This window comes from Mchenga conophoros, linkage group LG3 (assembly GCF_057382185.1).
Source record: "Mchenga conophoros isolate Kocher_MC1m ecotype Shallow Benthic linkage group LG3, M_conophoros_male_GT1.1, whole genome shotgun sequence".
Classification (NCBI taxonomy): domain Eukaryota; kingdom Metazoa; phylum Chordata; class Actinopteri; order Cichliformes; family Cichlidae; genus Mchenga; species Mchenga conophoros.
The window spans coordinates 51,001,072-51,022,491 of NC_140528.1; the positions used below are offsets into that span (position 1 = coordinate 51,001,072).

A 21,420-nucleotide genomic window follows, 5' to 3' on the forward strand; every position below is an offset into this window, starting at 1 on the left:
TTTGCAACTCAGCTCCATCACTGTTGTGAGGTGTTCCTGTTATTTTGTCCACCCCATCCTCATATAAAAATAGAGAGAGAGAGGATGGCATTTGTGCTTTCAGTGAGATGAAACAATAATAGCTTACAGACATGAACACACACGTGCATCTATGCTTGTGGACCTTCTGTGACATGATGCGTAATCCACACAGCTGTGAAGGTAAGTCATACCTTAAGAAAACAGTGATTTGAGGTTAAGGGGATTCCTCTGAAGTGGTGCAAAAGTGTGAAACAAGTCAGAAAGAAGTTGTTTAATGTTTGTGTACATGGACATGTCTGGGGATAAATGTATGCTCACCACCTCAATGAACTCAAGCAACAAGGAGCAAAAGTCCTTACTGATGCGAGACCAGTGAAGTCATACAGGAAACAATTACTTCAACTTATTTGTGTGTTTGTTTGCTGTTGTGAAACTGTAAGTAAAGAGTGGAAGGTGGATCTAGCTGAGAATCTGCACGTTTTCTGAGCAATGTCTTGTGATTGACATGTCATTAGCTAAAAACTATGAACTAGTTACCACTCTTTCCTGATGCCTGAGTGTAATATACAAAGAGAACCTAATATTTTGTTCAATATGACAACAAACCATTGAGCGGTGAACACATCAGAAAAATGCTTGCTTGATCTTGTCACATGGTCATTGGTCATTTTACCATACACTCCTTTTTGACTTGACCAGTAGTCTTTTCACAATCACAAGGGTATTTTGCAATGACCCTGGTGAAGGCCACAGGGGGAAATGTGTTGGTCACGCATTAAAACTGGTTCCTAATACTTTAAGTTTCACTGGAGTCTTCATGTCATTAGATCTTTGTCTTCGCCATGAACCTTGAAAGTTGTTCCAGAAAGGTTTGTTGCTATTTTAATGTAAAGAACATGGTTATTTCTGTTGCAGCAGCTGTTATAAATGCAAGACTAAAATGCAAGATTCTTTTGAGTAATTAACTTTTTGCAGGAATATCTGTAATTATATGTGCAGACTCTGCTGACTGTTCAAAGCAATGCAGTGGCATTTATCTAGTTCTCATCCTGTTACAGCAACATTGATTACTGCCTATAAAAGCAATAAATAAATAAATAAAAGCAACCAGCATATGTCTGCTAACCTAACCCTGCTCTCCACATATGCTTTGATTAGGTCAGCAGCCTCTGCTGTTCTGACAGTTATTGTTACCTGAGACATTTCTGTCCAGTGTTCATTAAAGCTGGATTTTTAAAAATTATTTATATAGAAGAAGCAGTAAATAAAAAGGGTTAAACACACAGTTTCACTCTCTAACTGCTCCTCTTCCTGGAGTGAAGCACAGCCTGATAACCCTCCCTCTTCTTCCTGCTCTTAAACACAGCACCTCCTCTCTGTCCACGTGTTTCCTTGTTCCCTCCCCTTCAGATCTGCAGTTTGAAGATGGGTGTAACCAACATGTGGTGACGTGTAAGAGCTGACAGGCTCCATTCACTGCAGAAACATGTTGTTGAGATCAGAGCTCAGACTAGTTTCAGTTATAAGGAAGAGAAACTCACACAGTCACTGACACTGAGAGGAGAAATGGCGCAGAAAGGAGTTCAGCTGGACCGAGAAACCTTCTCTTGTTCCATCTGTTTGGATCTACTGAAGGATCCGGTGGCTACAGCTTGTGGACACAGCTACTGCAGGAACTGTATTAAAGGTTTCTGGGATGAAGAGGACAGGAAGGGAATCCACAGCTGCCCTCAGTGCAGGAAGACGTTCACACCGAGGCCTGTCCTGGAGAAAAACACCATGTTAGCAGCTTTAGTGGAGCAGCTGAAGAAGACTGGACTCCAAGCTGCTCCAGCTGATCACTGCTATGCTGGACCTGAAGATGTGGCCTGTGATGTCTGCACTGGGAGGAAGCTGAAAGCCATCAAGTCCTGTTTAGTCTGTCTGGCCTCTTACTGTGAGAAACACCTCCAACCTCACTATGATGCAGCTCCATTAAAGAAACACAAGCTGGTGGCCCCCTCCAAGAAGCTCCAGGAGAACATCTGCTCTCGTCATGATGAGGTGATGAAGATTTTCTGTCGTACTGATCAGCAGAGTATCTGTTATCTCTGCACAATGGATGAACATAAAGGCCATGAAACAGTCCCAGCTGCAGCAGAAAGGACTGAGAAGCAGAAGGAGCTCGAGGTGAGACGACTAAACATCCAGCAGAGAATCCAGGAGCGAGAGAAAGATGTGAAGCTGCTTCAACAGGAGGTGGAGGCCATCAATGGCTCTGCTGATAAAGCAGTGGAGGACAGTGAGAAGATGTTCACTGAGCTGATCCGTCTCCTCCAGAAAAGAAGCTCTGATGTGAAGCAGCAGGTCAGATCCCAGCAGGAAACTGAAGTGAGTCGAGTCAAAGAGCTTCAGGAGAAGCTGGAGCAGGAGATCGCTGAGCTGAAGAGGAAAGACGGCGAGCTGGAGCAGCTCTCACACACAGAGGATCACAACCAGTTTCTACACAACTACCCCTCACTGTCAGCACTCAGTGAGTCTACACACTCATCCAGCATCAATATTCGTCCTCTGAGCTACTTTGAGGATGTGACAGCAGCTGTGTCAGAGACCAGAGATAAACTACAGGACATCCTGAGAGAGGAATGGACAAACATCTCACTGACAGTCACTGAAGAGGATGTTTTACTGTCACCACCAGAGCCAAAGACCAGAGCTGGATTCTTAAAATATTCATGTGAAATCACACTGGATCCAAACACAGCAAACACACATCTGTTATTATCTGAGGGGAACAGAAAAGTAACAAGAATGGAACAACAAAAGTCTTATTCTGATCATCCAGACAGATTCACTGATCATTATCAGGTCCTGAGTAGAGAGAGTCTGACTGGACGTTGTTACTGGGAGGTGGAGTGGAGAGGGGGAGGGAGAGTCTGTGTAGCAGTCGCATACAAGAATATCAGCAGAGCAGGGAGCTTAGATGAATGTGGATTTGGATACAATGACAAATCTTGGGCATTATATTGTGACACAAACAGATATATATTTTACTACAACAAAGTCCAAACTGTCCTCTCAGGTCCTCGGTCCTCCAGAGTAGGAGTGTACCTGGATCACAGAGCAGGTATTCTGTCTTTCTACAGCGTCTCTGAAACCATGACTCTCCTCCACAGAGTCCAGACCACATTCACTCAGCCGCTCTATGCTGGACTTTGGCTTTGGTTAAATGGAGACACTGCAGAGTTGATTAAAGTCAAACAGAGAAGACAGGTTCATGTTGATCCCTGACCATTATATGTACTTGTGTAGTTTCTAAATGAGTCTTTACGTTTTAGAAGCTGAGAAGTTCAGTGGTCCATTGATGTGTGAAAATAATATTGCACTGATTCAAACTGTACTTACATTTATATACCTTACATCAATATAAATCTGAATTTGTCCTTATGGCTGATAATCATGTGAGTTTAAATGATACTACTCTTCATATTCAGCATGTTTGAAATCTGTCATCAGTCTGGTTAAGCTGGGCATACACTATGTGATTTATTAATTTTTATTTTTAAAAAATTTTCAGTCGTGTTATTCAGCTCAAACTGTATGAGTGAATCACAGGGGTTAGAAGTTTGTAGGTCACGATGCAGGTCTCACACTATACGGCCCGATGCTCTGATGCGACCTGAGTGCTCACACTGTGCGTCCATAACATGAAGCCTATAACACAAAATCTGTCTCAGCACAGTGCAGTCCATCACCAGTGTTCGGTCCTCCAGCACCAGCTGGACTGGTTAAAACAGCAGAACACAGGATCCATCAGACAAGCGACTCAGAATGAGTTGGACAATGCTGCGGTCGAGGTACTGCAACTACATGACTTGGATGTGTGTGAAAAAGTACTCTGGAAACCTTCAGAGATACCTGACTCTTGAACGATGGGGGATTATGAAAAGATTGTAGTGACTTAAATGTGCCTGATGGAGTTAGTAAGGGTGCCGCTGTGCCTCGAGCTGATGACAGCACCATAGAAACGGATGTGTTAGTGGAGGAGGTTTGGACACACGTCTGCTTTAATGTGTTTTGCTATTAAAAGATGACAGAATGTTTTATTTACACTAATAGTTGTTAATAAATAGGTTTTGCTGAATCAAATTATGTTCTGATATTGTTTTTGTATCATCGTTACATAACATCAATTTCCACATTGTACACATGCAGTTATAGTGATGACAGACACATTAGTAATGATGATGTGAGACACTTACTGACATGTACAGATGGATTTTCTAAGTATGCATGCAGGTGTCTTCAAACCAAGGCAGCAGCATCTGTTGCATCTGCTTTTGAGGATGTTCTGAGTGAAGGACGTGTACCTGTTAAACTTCCAACAGATGAAGGCGAGGAGTTTAATAATAAACATTTGCATCAGCTGATGGTTCAGTTTAACATCACACATTTCTCTGCATAAAGCCAGATTGAACCAAGTGTTGTGGAGCATTTTAACAGAAGCTTTAAGGGCCGTATGTGAAAATACTTCACATCTGTTAACTTATGAAGACATGTAAACGTGGTCCAGGACCTTGTGCTGTCAAGGCCAAGCAGCCGGTGTAAAGAGGTTGGAGCCAAAAGCTGACTCGGTACATGTTTGTTTGATTTGAAGGAAAACTTTATTTATCGCACGGATCAGAAAGGCTGAGGTGAGACGTGGAGGAAATTCCACAGAGCAGGACTCACTGTAACAGAGGGAGAAGGTGAGTTATTTCTAGATGAGGTTAAAGGTGAGTACGATGTGAGGTGAGTGAAAGGAGATTTTGCCTCCTTGTATTACAGGCTGAAGCAAAGCTACAGAGACGGGAGTTTCTCTGGGTGTGTGGTGGAGTAAAGAGAAGAACAACATGTCTGACCTTTTCTTTTTTAGAGCAGAGGTGTGTTGTGGCAGGCAGGAGGGCAGGCAGGTGACTTTTCAGATTTACTCTGGGAAGCCGAGAGAAGAGCAGCAGCAGCAAGCAGGTTTCCAGCAGGCAGTGAACAGATGAAGAGGATCAGCATCAAAATACCCCCTCAGAGGTGAACAAAGATAATCTTTGGAGGACATTTCTACCAGCTATTTTTGTGTGAAGCTAACTGAACGGATTGTGCTACAGGTATGTAATAATAAAATAATATTATTAGATGGGAATACAAACTTTATTTTTGATGGCCCATATCTATGGGACTGATTTGTGCTAATAACGCCCATTGTATGGACTGATAACAGCCGAAGCGGGTGAATAAAGTCACCCAGTAGCTAGCTGTGCCATTACCCAGCATACATCACTCCCTCCATATGCAATAAACGATACAAAAGTAACAGCCTATAATTAATGTATCTGCTGTATCTGCTGTTTCTCAGGTAGTTGTTTACATTATATAATTTATTGTGTTTTGTATAGGTCACTACAATGTGATTTTGGAAATGTATAAATATACGAACAACAGGCTCTTCCGCGGCAATCTCTTGTCGTCAATAAGCAACGTTTAGGGAGCTCTATAGTATTCAATGAGAGGACCCTGCACGTCAATTCCCGACGCCAGGGGGTACCCTGCGCGTCGATAAGTGAAGCAGAGGGAGCCTGACCATGCGTCACACGTTTGACGAGTTGGGAGTGAGAACGTGTTGATAACTCACAGGAAAACAACCAGGGGGGGAAACAGGTTGACATATGGAGGTATTACAGACAGACCAGTAACAGGCAGAAAAAGGGGAGGGGTTACCAGTCTCTGATGTATTCCAGAAAGAGGATTGATTTGAAGCAGACACTGTATTTAACCTTTTTAATATTGACAACACACAATATAAAAACACGAGTGATGAGTTACATGTACCACACCAGCATCAACAAAACCCTGTTAACATCTGTCCAAAAGATTCAAATGTAAAATGACTTTATTTGCAGATCTGGCAGGTTAAGAAACAGCACATCAATTACCTCTAAGCAGCAACAATGTAGACAAAAAGTGGAAACTAGAAAAAAAAAAGTTTTTAACCAAGTGTCCTTCAATCATTTCTGTCTGTTTCAATTCAATGAACTCTGCAGTGTCATTGTCATAATAAAAGAACCGAAGTCCAGCATAGAGCGGCTGAGTGAATGTGGTCTGCACTCTGTGGAGGAGAGTCATGGTTTCAGAGATGTTTTTTCACTGTTGTTGCTTTTCTGTTCCCCTCAGATAATAACAGATGTGTGTTTGCTGTGTTTGGATCCAGTGTGATTTCATGTGAATATTTTAAGAATCCAGCTCTGGTCTTTGGCTCTGCTGGTGACAGTAAAACATCCTCTTCAGCAACTCTTGATGAGATGTCTCTCACTTTCTCTTGTATATCTGAAACCATGCAAATGTTCTCCTGGAGCTTCTTGGAGGGGGCCACCAGCTTGTGTTTCTTTAACGGAGCTGCATCATAGTGAGGTTGGAGGTGTTTCTCACAGTAAGAGGCCAGACAGACTAAACAGGACTTGATGGCTTTCAGCTTCCTCCCAGTGCAGACATCACAGGCCACATCTTCAGGTCCAGCATAGCAGTGATCAGCTGGAGCAGCTTGGAGTCCAGTCTTCTTCAGCTGCTCCACTAAAGCTGCTAACATGATGTTTTTCTCCAGGACAGGCCTCGGTGTGAAAGTCTTCCTGCACTGAGGGCAGCTGTGGATTCCCTTCCTGTCCTCTTCATCAAAGTGGGTTTTAATACAGTTCATGCAGTAGCTGTGTCCACAGGCTGTAGTCACCGGATCCTTCAGTAGATCCAAACAGATGGAGCAAGAAATGTTTTCTTCATCCATTCTCTTTTCTTAGTAACAATGACTTGCTGGTTTGTCTTTTGCAGAAGTGAAACTATTCTGAGCTGTGACCTAATCAATAGGTGTTTACGTGGGAAATGGAGGCTGTCTGCTCTTACACGTCAACAGATGTTGGTTATGCCCATTTTCAAAATATAGACTGAATGGGAGGGAATGAGGAAACAGACAAAGAGGAGGTGCTGTCAGGTAGAAGGGGAGGAGTTATCAGTATCTGGTGTATTCCAGGATGAGGTTTGAGTTTGAAGTAAATACCTTTTTTATAAACAGTATATTAAAAAATGTTGGTGAGCTCAGTTTTTAGGTGGTAAATTCAGGAAAACCCGTAAAATTGTTATTAAATGGAATCAGAATGGGCTCTCTGATAGGAGCGACACTTAAATGAGGTAAACAAACCCATCACTGCAACATTTACAGTAACATCTTTAAATAAATAAATGACTTCTGAATGAAACTACAGAAATATCTACAACCACTGTAACAAACACTTATCAGAAAAACTGCAACTGCAATCTGCAACTAAGTTTGTTACTGAAATTGCAAAAATTACAAAAAAACCCCTCATGTTTACAACAATGCCTACAGCTACACAAGGCAACTCCCACAACTAATCAGACACTATAGCTAAACTAACCTGTGACACTAATGCAACACCTACAATGAAGAAAGTGACCACTGACAGTACACCTGCAACTAACAATGCCAATAGCAACAATAGCAACAATAGCACAACAACAAGGATCACTTTGGCAACTTTTGCAACTTTATTTGAGTTGCAGCAACCTTAAAAACATGTGACTAAAGATTCCAACTTGGATAACAAATGTAAAACAAGCACAAAAAAACTGTAAGTAAGCATAGCTACTGCAACCCAACAAACACATTGAAGCAGTGGCAACGTCTGCAACTAATTCAATGACTGAAACTAGAAGCAACATCATCAGCAAAGTATAGTAACAGTTTTAACCACAAAACCTGCAAACTACAGCAGCATCTTCTACAAAACATGGTAACTTCTGCAATTAAACTAGCATCTGAAACTACATATAGCAACTGCAGCAAAATCAATTTCATTATCAGGCCGGGGTCTTTCTGTTTAGAGTTCTCTTCTCCTCGTGTTTGTGTGGTTCTCCCCGGGTACTACGGCTTCCTCCCACAGTCCAAAGACATGCAATTAGTGGGGATAGGTGTGAATGTGAGTGTGAATGGTTGTCTGTGTATGTGGGTTATCCCTGGGACAGATTGGCGACATGTCCAAGGTGTACCCTGCCTCTTGTCTTAAGACAGCTGGAACAGGCTCCAGTGCCCCCTCGACCTTGAAAAAAGATAAGCGGAAATGAATGAAAGGATATGATTATGATTATCAGTTTTACTAGCAGTGATGTAATAGCAGTGATAGCTGTGCATGGTGTACCAGTAACAGATGGATAAACATAACATAACTGTATTTATAAATGGCATAGTAAGAATGAAGCACCTGCCAATACCTCACTAATACTTACTAGTGTGACATTATTATAAAGTGCTACCCATGTATTGAACTGTTATTTGTTGTTCATAATCCATATGTCTCGTTGATGTGAGTGTACATTACCAGTCAAAAGTTTGGACACACCTTCTCATTTAATGTTTTTTCTTGTTTTCATGATCAAAACTATGAATTAACACGTATTGAATTATGCAGTAAGCAATAAAATCTGAAATTACTCAAAACCTATTTTAGATTCTTCAAAATAGCCACCCTTTGCTTTGATTACTGCTTTGTACACTCTTGGCATTCTCTCGATGAGCTTCAATGTGTAATCACCTGAAATGTTCTTCCAACAGTCTTGAAGGTGTTCCCAGAGATGCTGAGCACTTGTTGGCCCTTTGCTTTCACTCTGCGCTCCATCTCATCCCAAACCATCTGGATTGGGTTTAGGTCAGGTGACCTAGTGCAGCTGGCGCAGCACTTTATAGTCCATTTCAAACAATCTGATGATAGACAAGGAGTACAAAAATAAGCATACCTTAGCATGGTTGTCAAATCCACCTTTGTTCCTATTGTAATCCAGAATGGCCCAATGATAGTTGCAGTTATCTCCAAAACCATGTGCTGCCCTTGGTTCTTTTTGAGGAACACCGTCTTCATGTTTCCCAGTACATACTTGAATGTTTCAGGCATAACTTGTCCTGCCATGATATGTTGCCCAGATCGTTATGCTACATTTAAATGGCACTCTTGGCATATACTGTGTAAAAGGGCAGCATCCCCTAAAAGTGACTAGATGCTCATCAACTGATGTTTGGATTGGGTTAAAAATGAGGGGCAGGCACGCCATCCACTGACTGCCAGCTTGTCTTGTTGATGACGGCCTGGTCTTGAATCACAGTTGTTAAAGTGAATCACGCATGGCAACATGGGAAATTCATTGAGTGATTGGCCCAAAAGATTGTCCAGCCAGACTCTGCATGAACTTCTGGTAGATTCATTTCTAGATCTGTACAAATCAAATGACTCATGTATGGTTTCATGTCTGTCTGGGTTACCTCCTTCCAAATGTCTTTGTGAATCTATTTCACATCCAAGTTATTCGTGTTTACCACTATGACTTTGATAGACTCAGTCAGGAATTGTCCAATGCAGGATGTGATGTGATTAATCCAGGATATGACATATTTTTAGTCCTGGGGCAGAAGTGTGCAAGATTGGGCACCACAGCAGCTTCCACTGCTGTCGGGGGGGCTGAGATGGCGGCCCTGAGTCTGCCGCCAACCTCACGGGGCAGATTCGCAGACGTCTGCAGAGTTGTGCTGGACTAAATGGGCCTCACTCCGGACGATCATCACCGGCACTTCAGGGCCTGAACTATTGAACTGTTATATCAGTCTGATCAAGTTAACAATATTTTTCAGAGATGAAACTTTTAACTCAGTCAAATTTTACTGGAACACAATACAGTGATTAACTGAGGAAGTTTTATATAAGGTGTCATTTTATTCCATACAAAGTTGTTTGAGTGCATATTACTTCTTCTTTTCACAGGGTTGCGCATATTTCAATGGCTAGTTTTCTTAAACAAAAGAAAAAGGAACCAACCAGAGAATAACACAAAAACACCCAACCAAACTGATCACTTCTCTAAATTGAAACATGACAGTGCACATAAATGAAAAACAGTTTCCCATAAAGAATAACTCTTGTGTAGAAGATATAACAAACTAGAAATGGGATGTTTTACATTAAATACCTTAATTAGAACAACATACAACATTTACAAAGATATATGAGGCTGTATTGTTTCTGCAGAGTGAAACACTTTTCCTTCATTAAAACAAAGCCAATCATTAACTAGACAACAAATAATGCAATGTCAAAGTCGCACCTATAAAGTGTTACTGACAGGCTAAGCAACAGCACATCAATAACGTCTGAGCAACAATGAAAGAGACCAAAGAAAGTGGAAACCGAAAAACCTGTTTTAACCAAGTGTCCTTCAATCATTTCTGTCTATTTCAGTTTAATGAACTCTGCGGTGTCACTGTCATAATAAAAGAACCGAAGTCCAGCATAGAGCGGCTGAGTGAATGTGGTCTGGACTCTGTGGAGGAGAGTCATGGTTTCAGAGACGCTGTAGAAAGACAGAATACCTGCTCTGTGATCCAGGTACACTCCTACTCTGGAGGACCGAGGACCTGAGAGGTTGGTTCGGACTTCATTGTGCCAAAACTGAAAACCATTTGAATCGTAACGTAAAGACCAAGATTTGTCGTTGAATCCAAATTTGCATTCATCAGAGCTCCCTGCTCTGCTGATATTCTTGTATGCAACTGCTACACCAACTCCTCCCCCTCTCCACTCCACCTCCCAGTAACAACGTCCAGTCAGACTCTCTCTACTCAGGACCTGAAGCCATGCAGTGAATCTGTCTGGATGATCAGAATAAGACTGTTGTTGTTCTGTTCTTGTTACTTTTCTGTTCCCCTCAGATAATAACAGATGTGTGTTTGCTGTGTTTGGATCCAGTGTGATTTCACGTGAATATTTTAAGAATCCAGCTCTGGTCTTTGGCTCTGGTGGTGACAGTAAAACATCCTCTTCAGTGACTGTCAGTGAGATGTTTGTCCATTCCTCTCTCAGAATGTCCTGTAGTTTATCTCTGGTCTCTGACACAGCTGCTGTCACATCCTCAAAGTAGCTCAGATGGAACAAGAGAAGGTTTCTCGGTCGAGCTGAACTCCTTTCTGCGCCATTTCTCCTCTCAGTAATAATGACAGTGTAGGTTCCTCTTTGTAGAAGTGAAACTAATCTAAACCCAACATATGTGTTGTAGGCTGATAGCTGTCGGTGAGGGAATGAGGTGACATCACCAAGAGGAGGTGCTGTGTTTCAGTGAAATGAGGTAAGAGTTGTGAGTCTTACATTTAAACATTTTGGTCGGCTCAGTTTTTAGGTGGCAATTTCTGATTAATCGTGCCTTTAAACAGGCGACTTAAATGAATTCAGCAGTTCTCTCACTGCAGCATTTACGGCAACCCTTATAAAAAAAATGACTTAGCAATTAAACTAGAGCAATATCTGAAACCAGTGTAACTAACAACACCAATGTGAACAACGTCTAAAATTGTCACTGAAATTGCCAAAACTGCTAAACTGTGTCTACAGCATTGCCTACAACTACACAAGGCAACTCCCACAATCTCCCAAAAATCTGCAGGGTAACAAACCTGTGAAACTAACAAAACACCTGGAGTGATGCAAGCAACCATTGACACTATACCTGCAACTAACAAAATCAATGGAAACTACAGAAACCTCTGGCAGCAAAACCAACAACAGAAAGTGATCCCTTTTGCAGTTGAATAACCACTGTAACTGCAGCAACCTTAAAAACAACAAGATTCCATACTGTGCAACACATGTAAAACATTGCAAGCACACCAATCCTGTAATGACAACTTCTGCATTGTAATTCTTTAGCTGGCCCAAATTCTCATTTAGATTTGAAAGCATTTCACATACGTAAAGGCAGATGGCATAAGCATGAATTAAGACAAATGTTTGGGGAAGGCCTCAGAGCAGAATAGCAGTGGTGGCTCCCAGCCCAGGCAGATTCGCATATAGTAATGAGAGGAGAGTGAATTGAAATATAGTCCCTGTAGCTTCTGCACCGTGGCTGCTGGGTGACCCCGAGTCTGGGGCTCTCCTCAGCTCCTTCCAGGAGGGTGGCACAGTGGCACCTGCTAATTAATGTGACTTCTGTATGAAACTACAGCAATGCCTGGAAATCAGTCATATGTTTGCATCACTGTAGGGTCTTTATAGTATAAAGCACCTTGAGTGAACAGTTGTTGTGATTTGGCGCTATATAGATAAAACTGAGATTAATTGAGGAGCTTGTGTAACATTTTCATGTCTTTGAACGTTGAACGCTGAAACCTCGGAAAACAGTGAATATAGGAGTCGCAGTTTGTATTAAACAGAATACATATAGAATACATTTAAAAATGTTGGTCACCTCAGGTCTTACTTTGTAATTTCTGATCAATGATCATACAATCATTGAAAATCTGTCAAACCTAGAATGAGGAAAAGAGTAAGACCACATACAAGATTCTTATTTGTCGTTAAGGATGTGACAGAGGAGGATGCTAGGGACTGGATGAGATGGTGGCAGAGGATCTGCTGTGGTGATTCCCTAAATGGAGCAGCCAAAAGAAAAAGACGTGCTGACGTCATGAGTCGGTCAGTATGCTTAAAATACCAGTTTTCTAACTGACTGTCAGCTTTCACTGTGCAAAATGTGAATATTTTGTTTCCTCACTAGGAGGAAAACATTTAGGAGTAATGGTCATGTGCACTCTGCACCTCCAGACCTAAACACTATGAGAAGCTTTTAAAGATTACATGTGTCCAACTCCAGTGTTGTCAGAGTTCCTAAACAGACTCAGGCGCAGACGAGGGATCCTTGCAGAAAAGACAGTGAATGTATTTACAGTGACAACACCAAGTGATTATATATATACACAATGTTCTAGAGGGGCTCCAGGGACCGTGGGGGAAAAGGAAGGGATCAAACATGCTCCACTCCTCTCCAAATCACACTCCACTCTCCTCAGCAGGCTCTCATGCTTCCACACACTCACTTGCAGGATTTCAGGTAGGCAGGTCTAGGAAAGATCTACACAAAGAAGCGTCAGTTAGTAACGACAACAACTCAAGGATTCTAGTTTTCAGATTAAAGGGTGCCTGACACAGATTGCTCAACGATCCAACGATGAGTAGCAAAGCACTACTGTCTTAAGAAGGGCTCAAGATTAGTGGAGATCAGCAGCAGGTGGGGAGATTGAACGCAGGTGCGTGGGCCAAGGGCGGGAGCCCGTAATAAGCACCGCCCCAGCAGAGGAGAGAGAGAGAGAGCAGAAAACAAAAAAAAACAAAAAAAACAAAACATGTTGCCTAACAAGGGGTCAGCTGGCGAGGCACGGGGACCATGACAAATGTGCAGTTGTCCTGTCATTCACAAGTTAATAGATTAACTCAGAAATAAATGGAAATACTCAGTGCATGAAGATCACGAGTGCTGGAAACATTAGCAAAACAACTGGTAAAGTTGGAGACTTGCAGTGTGCGAGCTGTTGTCATGTACATTGTTAACTATGTTTCAGCTCAGTAACTGCCTCGTTTGTTTGTTTGTTTTGCATAGATGTGCATGTATTTATTTTATTGTTGCTCTGTTTTGACGATGCTAGTTTGAGATGCTGTCATCTCTGAGATGAGTTTTTGTACCTGATCTCTGGGCAGGAACAATAAACTTGACTAAACTGATATTAAAAACACTGATTTGTTCTAATCCAGATGTAGTAGCTTTACGATGATTTCTGCAGGTTGAAGAACAGCTGGAATCATCATCTGAACATTTAACCTTTGTAAGAGCAGCACAAAGACGCAGAAACAGGCTCTCTCTCAGTGTCGTTTTACAAATACTGTAATGTTACAGCTGCAGTAAAACCAAGATGAAAATAATCAGGGTGAATTTAATTGTTACTGAAACAAAATGTAAGGTCTTCACTAAATGCCTCACCATCTGCAATCCCTCTATAATCAGTCGTGTTTTTAGGCTATAAAGCTGTAAAACGATGAAAGTCCACAAAAACACCACTGCAAGCATCACAGGGAAACATTAGAATAGAATAGAATAGAATAGAATAGAATAGAATAGAATAGAATAGCCTTTATTGTCATTGTACAGAGTACAACGAAATTGGAGTGCCGCTCCCTTGGTGCAAGTTTCAATAATAAATATAAATGTAAAATATAAAAGTACAAAAACAAAAAAAAAAAACAATCGTAAGTACTCAAACAATAGTATGTACAATATATACAGGATAGCAGCATTGATATAATGACAGTGTGGCACACAGTGACTGTTTCGCTTCCTGCAGCAAAGCAGAAAATATGCAAATGAGGAACAAAATCCAACAGATTTAACAGAAGTAATGACCTTTTCTTTCTGTCCTGCTAAAACACATCACTAATAGCAGAAACATTAGACGTGCTTGTTTAACTAAAGGAGAATCGCAGAAAGAATCTGGACACCAGCACTTAAGCAGCTAACACATAATAAAGGGAGCTGCAAAGGAAAAACAGGGAGAATAAAAACACCATAAACAACATCCTGACTCATCTGCATGAATCACAGCAGGTTCATCTGGAGTGTGTTTGTTTTAATTGTTGCTCTGAGTTCACACTTGAGCACCTGTGCACACAGAAGCATCTCTGCCTTTTTGTACCTCTGGTCACATTAAGATGGGCAGTGGGAGACTTTGGAGGGGCTTGCTCACATAAAATCAAATACAGTTGACATAATCTTCCAACAGCAGAATCTTTTTTCTGGATAAATCAAAATCAGAGACTTGAACACCTACACAGCATCTGAACATGTGCATACTGTCCTCACTACAGTACCAAAGCTCATCATCTTGTTATGACTTATGGTTCCATAACAGGGTGTCAGTTCTGGAGTTTCCCCAAAATTACTGTTAACAGTACATATTCAGTCATAACCACACAGGCACTGCCTCTAAATAAAACTCAGTATCTGTACCCCCACTCTGACAGTGTATCTGCTCATTTCCTGTTGTTTTCACAGAGAGCTCGATTCTTGGTTTCCCCCCCAAAAACACCCCATGATGTGAAGATGATAGTAATGAGTTACACACACCATCAGAGGGGGCAAAAGTACAGACGTTCTTTACTTAAGTAGAAGTACAGATACCCGTGTTTTTAAAAAATATTCTCCAGTAAAAGCACTGAAGCAACTTCTTTGAGTAAAAGTGAAAAAGTACAGTTTACGGGTTACAAGGTAACTAAAGCTTGTGCTATATTAATATAAGAATATAATCATAAAATATTATTAGTGCACAAGAATACAAATATTATTCTAATCTAAATTCTAATTCTAATGAATGTGCTTATTTTGAAACTATTATGTGGGAAACATGCAGTGAAATATTTTAAAACAATAACTATTTTCTGTTGCCTACATTGTAGAGGGTGACTTTGCCTCTAAACAGGAAAATGAGCAGTCAGGGGTTGAAGTGAATTCAGCAGTTGGAGGAACTCTAAAATTAGTAATGGCGCTCAGTGTGGGGAAAAAATGATGGCCCACAATAATTTCTGATGTAAGCTTCATAAAGTTTTCTTAGTGTAAAGGCTGCAATCAGCTGACCTGCTGCTCTTTGTGGATTTACACAACTGAACTTAACAACATGTACACAGTTTCACCAGCTATCATATCTGATGTCCATCCCCTACACTCACACTATGCGGCTTCACACTAGACAGTATACAGCTAGAATAAAGTTTCAATTCAGTTAAATAATCTAAGCATCATTATCTTAAATGCAAATTAATTTCTGCTACACTTGATGTAATCATAAGCAGTCCAACAGTGTTTTATAGTGAATTCACCACATGAACGCAAACTAACCTGTTTTTCCAGCCTACTTTAATCCCTGAATATAAACGCTAGATGAACTTAAAGGAACAAGTCTGTTTTGGAAATGTAAAGAGGAGAAAGTACAGATATTTTGTTTAAAAATGTAGGGAGTAAAACTAAACACTCAAGTGAAGTACACATACATGAAAAATCGACTTAAGTATTTGTACTTTATTAACGTCCCACCTTTGCAAACCATACCAGCATCAGTAAAACTTTATTAACATCCATCCTTAAATATATAGATGGTACATGGAAAAAAATTTAAATGATGAAATGATTTTATGTGCAGATTTTCATTGTTTTGCTCTTATTAACACATTAACACAACAACTGGTCACAACAATTAATTTATTAATCATTTTTCTCTCTCCCTGTTTTTTAAAAGACAAAATCAGTGTGTTTTCATCAGACTGCTCTCACATATACAGGAAGGTTTTTCCCTTTCCAGAATGTTTCATTTGACTGTTTTTCTACACAAACACGACCAACTGATGATTTTTTTTATTTCTACAGGTCTACATATATTTCAACATGTTATGGAATTTTTACTGTTTTATATGATTATGCTTCAAATGTTATGTTCTGCTTATGTTCACATATTTCACCAGATACAGTGTACCAACTCTGCAGAAACAGGAAGCTCACCCTGTGACATTATTAGCACACACACGAACTTCTTGACACATACACCCACACACACATATGCAAAATTAAAGGAAACTGCTATGCTTGTCCCACCCTGCTACTATAAGAATAAACGAATACTGCAGCTGGGTGTGACTCTCTGTCTGAGTTTCATCCGTGCAGCACGTTAACCTACACAAGTGTCTCAGTGTTGATTATTCACCTGACTGTTTGTTAACTGTAAATCTCTGACACAACACTAATTTTCTCTTTGCATTAGCAAAGACAAACAGAGAAAACCACAATAAAATCCACAAGTCGAGAACAAGCTTTCATAAAGAGGAAAAAGAAAATCACTCCAGACAATATAAACCACATATTGTGGGATTTCTATCAAACGACTAACTAACTAGTGAAGTCAGCAGGGTCTCCATGATTGATAAAAAGATGTCTGAGGTGGTAGTCTGTTGCACGGGGCCCCACAAGGAACAGTACTCGCCCCTTTCCTCTTCACCCTGTACACGTCGGACTTCAGTTATAACCAGAGATGGGCAGTAACGCGTTACTGTAATCCGATTACTTTTTTCAAGTAACGAGTAAAGTAAGGGATTACTATTGCAAAAATGGTAATTAGATTACCATTACTTTCCCGTAGGAACGCTGCGTTACTGCGTTACTAAAACCGAGATTTTTATTGCGAGAATGTCTCATGACAGTGACGTAAGCGAGTGCGACATTCGTGACAACAGCTGTGTGCAGATCAACAATGGATAATATATCGAGTGCGGGAGAGAATATGAGCGTGCAGCGTTTAAAGCGTGGAAGTACTGACCTTACTTTAAGTTTGATTCCATAAAAAGTGACAAAAACATTAGCGTCCATTGTACGTGGGAAGAAAACTTCCTTTTACATCGAAAAAAACCCCCTAAACTTCCAAGCAAGCACGAGTGCGCTACGACGTAATGGGAAATTCACAGAGAAACTCGTGGATTCTTCCACTGACCGCTGCGGCTCACCTGCACCAGGGCAAACATCCACCTACCCCACTCCTGCTTTACAGGTGAAAATAGAGCAAAAGGACCGCTAGTCTTTGATGTTATTTATTTTCTGCTGTGTTTTACTTGCATCTATTTGAAAGACTGAGTGTAAACACAAAATATATATATATATTTTATATTATATTTATATTTTATATATATATTTTATGTGCTATAATGTGCAGAACAAATTTCTTCCAGTCAGAGAATGTTGCATATAATTAAATTTTTGCTTGATGCATAAAATTAAAATATTAAAACTAATAAAACAAGTTTTAAAAAGAGACTTTTTCATTTGATTACATTTTGTATGATGGATTATGTAGAAAAAGTAGAATTGGGCTGAAAGATCTATCGCTTTATCACCTCTTCAGGTTGTAAATCGTGTTTTTAAAAAGTAACTAAGTAACTAAGTAATTAATTACTTTTGAAAATAAGTAATCAGTAAAGCAACGGGATTACTTTTTTGGGGAAGTAATCAGTAATTAGTTACTGATTACTTTTTTCAAGTAACTTGACCAACACTGGTTATAACACGGACACTTGCCATCTCCAGAAGTTCTCAGACGACACCACCATTGGGGATTGGGTGTCGGAGGGAAACGATCTGGAATACAGAGGGGTCATCAATGACTTTGTCAGCTGGTGCCAACAGAACCATCTTTGCATCATTGCCAGCAAGACGAAGGAGCTGGTGATTGACTTCAGCACACACGTGACTTAGCAGATTTGGCTCAGTTTGTTCCCTGAATGCCTTTTTTGCTTGCTTCTGACCACTACTCATGCTAGGGTCTTCATCTGGGTCAGAATTTTCTCCAGGACCCAGGTCAGACCGACTACTTTTTCTCTTCAAATATTTATCTATTGTTATTACGTGCTGTGTTGTCTCACCCACAGCATAACTATTATGTAATTTCTTCTTTGTCTTCCTCTGTTTTACTGGCAGTTGGCAACTCATATAATTAGAGCTGGTAATTGTACCGCCCTCTAGTGGAAGAGAATGTAATTGTTCTTCCCATTACTCACGCTGGTCGCTTAGAGTACCAATCAGGTGAAACCAGATAATCTTCCACGGCACACCTGTGTGCTGCGGCACAGTGGTTGGGAAACACTGGGTTAGGCATTAGGATAAGCAGCTAGTGAAAGCATTATGTCAGTTAGATGTCCCCACAAGGATATGAAAACATGATTCTGTGTGTGTGTGTGTGTGTGTGTGTGTGTGTGTGTGTGTGTGTGTGTGTGTGTGTGTGTGTGTGTGTGCTGCATCTTCTACAAACCCTCACAGTTTAATGAGTCCCAGCCGGATGTTTTGATGTTGAGTTTTACTGTCTGCGAGTCAGGCTGAGAGCTTTTCCCTGACTTTATTAGATGTTTTAATCCCTCATACACACACACACACACACACGCACACACACACACACACACACACACACACACACACACACACACACACAATGAAGATTACCTTTCCATGAGTCTGTATCTGGGTCCTCTCCTGTCTGCACACAGCTGGATTATGACAAAACCACCTCAACTGGCTCCTTTCAGTGTGGAGGTGTAGCAGCTATACTCTGAATAGAAAAGAATAGAGTAAACCTTTATTATCCCACGGATGAGAAATTTGGGTGTTACACAGCTCTTGTAGAAAGGACAATATGAAATATAAAAGGAAGACACAAAGTGTCCCTATATACATAAGAAACTGAAGTTCGTATATTCAGGTAACAATGTACAGAAATATGTATAGAAAAATTGTACGGAGATGTGTATAAAGTGTATAGTGAAGCCCTCTTGAATGACTGCACTCTTCACCCGATCTCTACGAGAGAGGAAGGCCACCCTTTGAAGAAAGCTTTATAGTCCCTATAAACAGTCAATAGAAATGTGCAAATCTCAGAAATCATTGGAGCAGTGTCCTGGTAGTGTGCTTGCCTTCAGTCAGCACTTGTCGGACATTTTTCAGCAATGAACCCTGGAAATTTCACTATAAATGTGAAACTCACATTTTTCCTGCTTGACAAAGAAATGGTTGTTGTGTAATACCTGGTGGATGTAACATTAGTGGTTGGTGAGGGTCTTTCAAAGATCAGTATGTTGTCCTGAGAGAAGGCTGTCTTCTATTCCCGAGATAAACATTCAAAAGACAACAGAGGCAACAACAGAGCAAGAAAAGTATATGATACCTGCTTTTAGGGAGTAACAGATAGGGTTTTGGAGCGTAATGTCACGGGAGTTGGCGTGGCCAGGATTTTTGTTTGAGGCGCCATATTTCTGGGCCAAACAAAGCGCTAGCGAAAGAGGAGCGATAGCACGATAACACCAGCTATGGTTCATTCTTGCTGTGTTAGATTGCATGACCAGCAAGGGAATAAGCTTGAAAATGGGCTATCTTGTCATTGTTTCTCCACCTGGAAGCAACATGAGGAAGCTTATGTATCGGATGTTACCAAAAGAAGGCGTCAAGCCTGGATAGCAACTGTGAGACGAGCTGATATCCAGTTCTCAAACAATCTCCAAATATCTCTTAGTGTGCTCCAGACATTTTCATTCCGGTTCAGCCCCCCGGGTTTGGTATAGCGTGGATATCCTTTGTTCCAGCTCGATCACTTTTTGGCTCAGGTTGATGCAGCTTTCACAACTGGATGTTGAGGTAAGTGGTGCCATTCCGAAATCTCGTACCGGTGACAGCGTCAAAAACAAAAAACTGCTGTATCGCTCTCAAACTGCTCCTCTGTGAAGCACAGCCTGATAACCCTCCCTCTTCTTCCTGCTCTTAAACACAGCACCTCCTCTCTGTCCACGTGTTTCCTCGTTCCCTCCACTTCAGATCTTCACTTTGAACATTGGTGTAGGGTAATTTCCAATAAACCAAGTTCAAAAAAGGGGAGTCTATGGCTGACGCGTGTTCCTGGTTTCCAAAAGAAATGCTTCCAGTTGCATTATGATTTGAAGACTGTTTATTTATTACAAACTGAAGATGTAACAATGAACTCCTTCCTAAATAAGCATGAAAGTTCCAAAAAATAGCAGTTATCCAGAACTACCTGTGCACACAGTCAGAAAACCGTGAAACTCCTAACCTCTCTGTCCATGCTCCTCCCCTTCCCTCTTTTAGGTTCTAATCCCAAAACAGTGACTTAAAATTACTTTATGTAAACACATATATTTTCACATTTATTAATCCTGAAAAGATGACTTATGTAATGAATCTACGAATTATAAAACAAACATGAACTCAATCGTAAATAAAAATATAAAGCAGACGTCTGGCGCTTACATTACCGGCCCCTAATTGTTCTAATAATGTATTGCCTTGGAACAATTACCACATTTTTTAACTTTACAAACTTAATATGAACCACGTTTAGACATATCCAATGTTTAAACATATGACAAAATGTTATTTATAGACAAATGAATTGTCCAATACTTTGCCAATCAGCTTTGCAAAGTATATTAAGGATGGTTTCTCTTCATTTCCAAAAGAACAGATGAAAAAGAATAAGAAAGAAAAGAAGGAAAGAGAGAAAGAAGGAAAGAGCCAGAGGTTGCTAGCACATGGCTTATCGTAGGGGCTTAGTCTTTACCACTAGCCCCTTTAGATTCCCCAAGCAGACAAATCTTGGTGATGGGTCTGTCCAAAACATTAGTCTTTGTCTTTATCCGGACTCGGCAAACGAGACCCTTCTTGTCTGGAACTGTTTTGATGATCTTTCCCATAATTCATGAGTTTCGTGGTGCACAGTCGTCCACAAGAAGAACGACATCTCCTTCTGCAAAGTTTCTTGATGCTGTGGCCCACCGCTGACGTTCTTGAACTTGAGGTAGGTGTTCTTTAATCCATCTCTTCCAAAATAGATTGGACATATACTGCACCTGTTTCCATCTACGTCGTGAGTAGAGGTCATTCTGGTCAAACAATCCTGGAGGCAATGAAGGTTTTGTTTTCAAC

At 40.7% G+C, this 21,420-nt stretch overlaps 2 protein-coding genes across 2 annotated transcripts in view; one reads left to right on the forward strand and one right to left on the reverse strand.

Annotated features, from left to right (window-relative positions):
- Window positions 1–1,564: 1,564 nt before the first annotated feature.
- On the forward strand, window positions 1,565–4,135 carry LOC146579283 (tripartite motif-containing protein 16-like). The gene has a single exon (XM_085263124.1). The coding sequence runs from the start codon at window positions 1,588–1,590 to the stop codon at window positions 3,289–3,291; it is 1,704 nt and encodes a 567-aa protein (XP_085119250.1). The 5' UTR covers window positions 1,565–1,587; the 3' UTR covers window positions 3,292–4,135.
- Window positions 4,136–9,799: 5,664 nt separating this feature from the next.
- Window positions 9,800–21,420, reverse strand: part of LOC146579284 (tripartite motif-containing protein 16-like) — a 70,323-nt gene continuing 58,702 nt past the window's right edge. Inside the window, exon 2 of the mRNA XM_085269242.1 lies at window positions 9,800–11,001. Coding sequence (XP_085125368.1) covers window positions 10,314–11,001 — 688 coding nt within the window. The 3' untranslated portion in view covers window positions 9,800–10,313. The remainder of the gene's footprint in view (window positions 11,002–21,420) is intronic.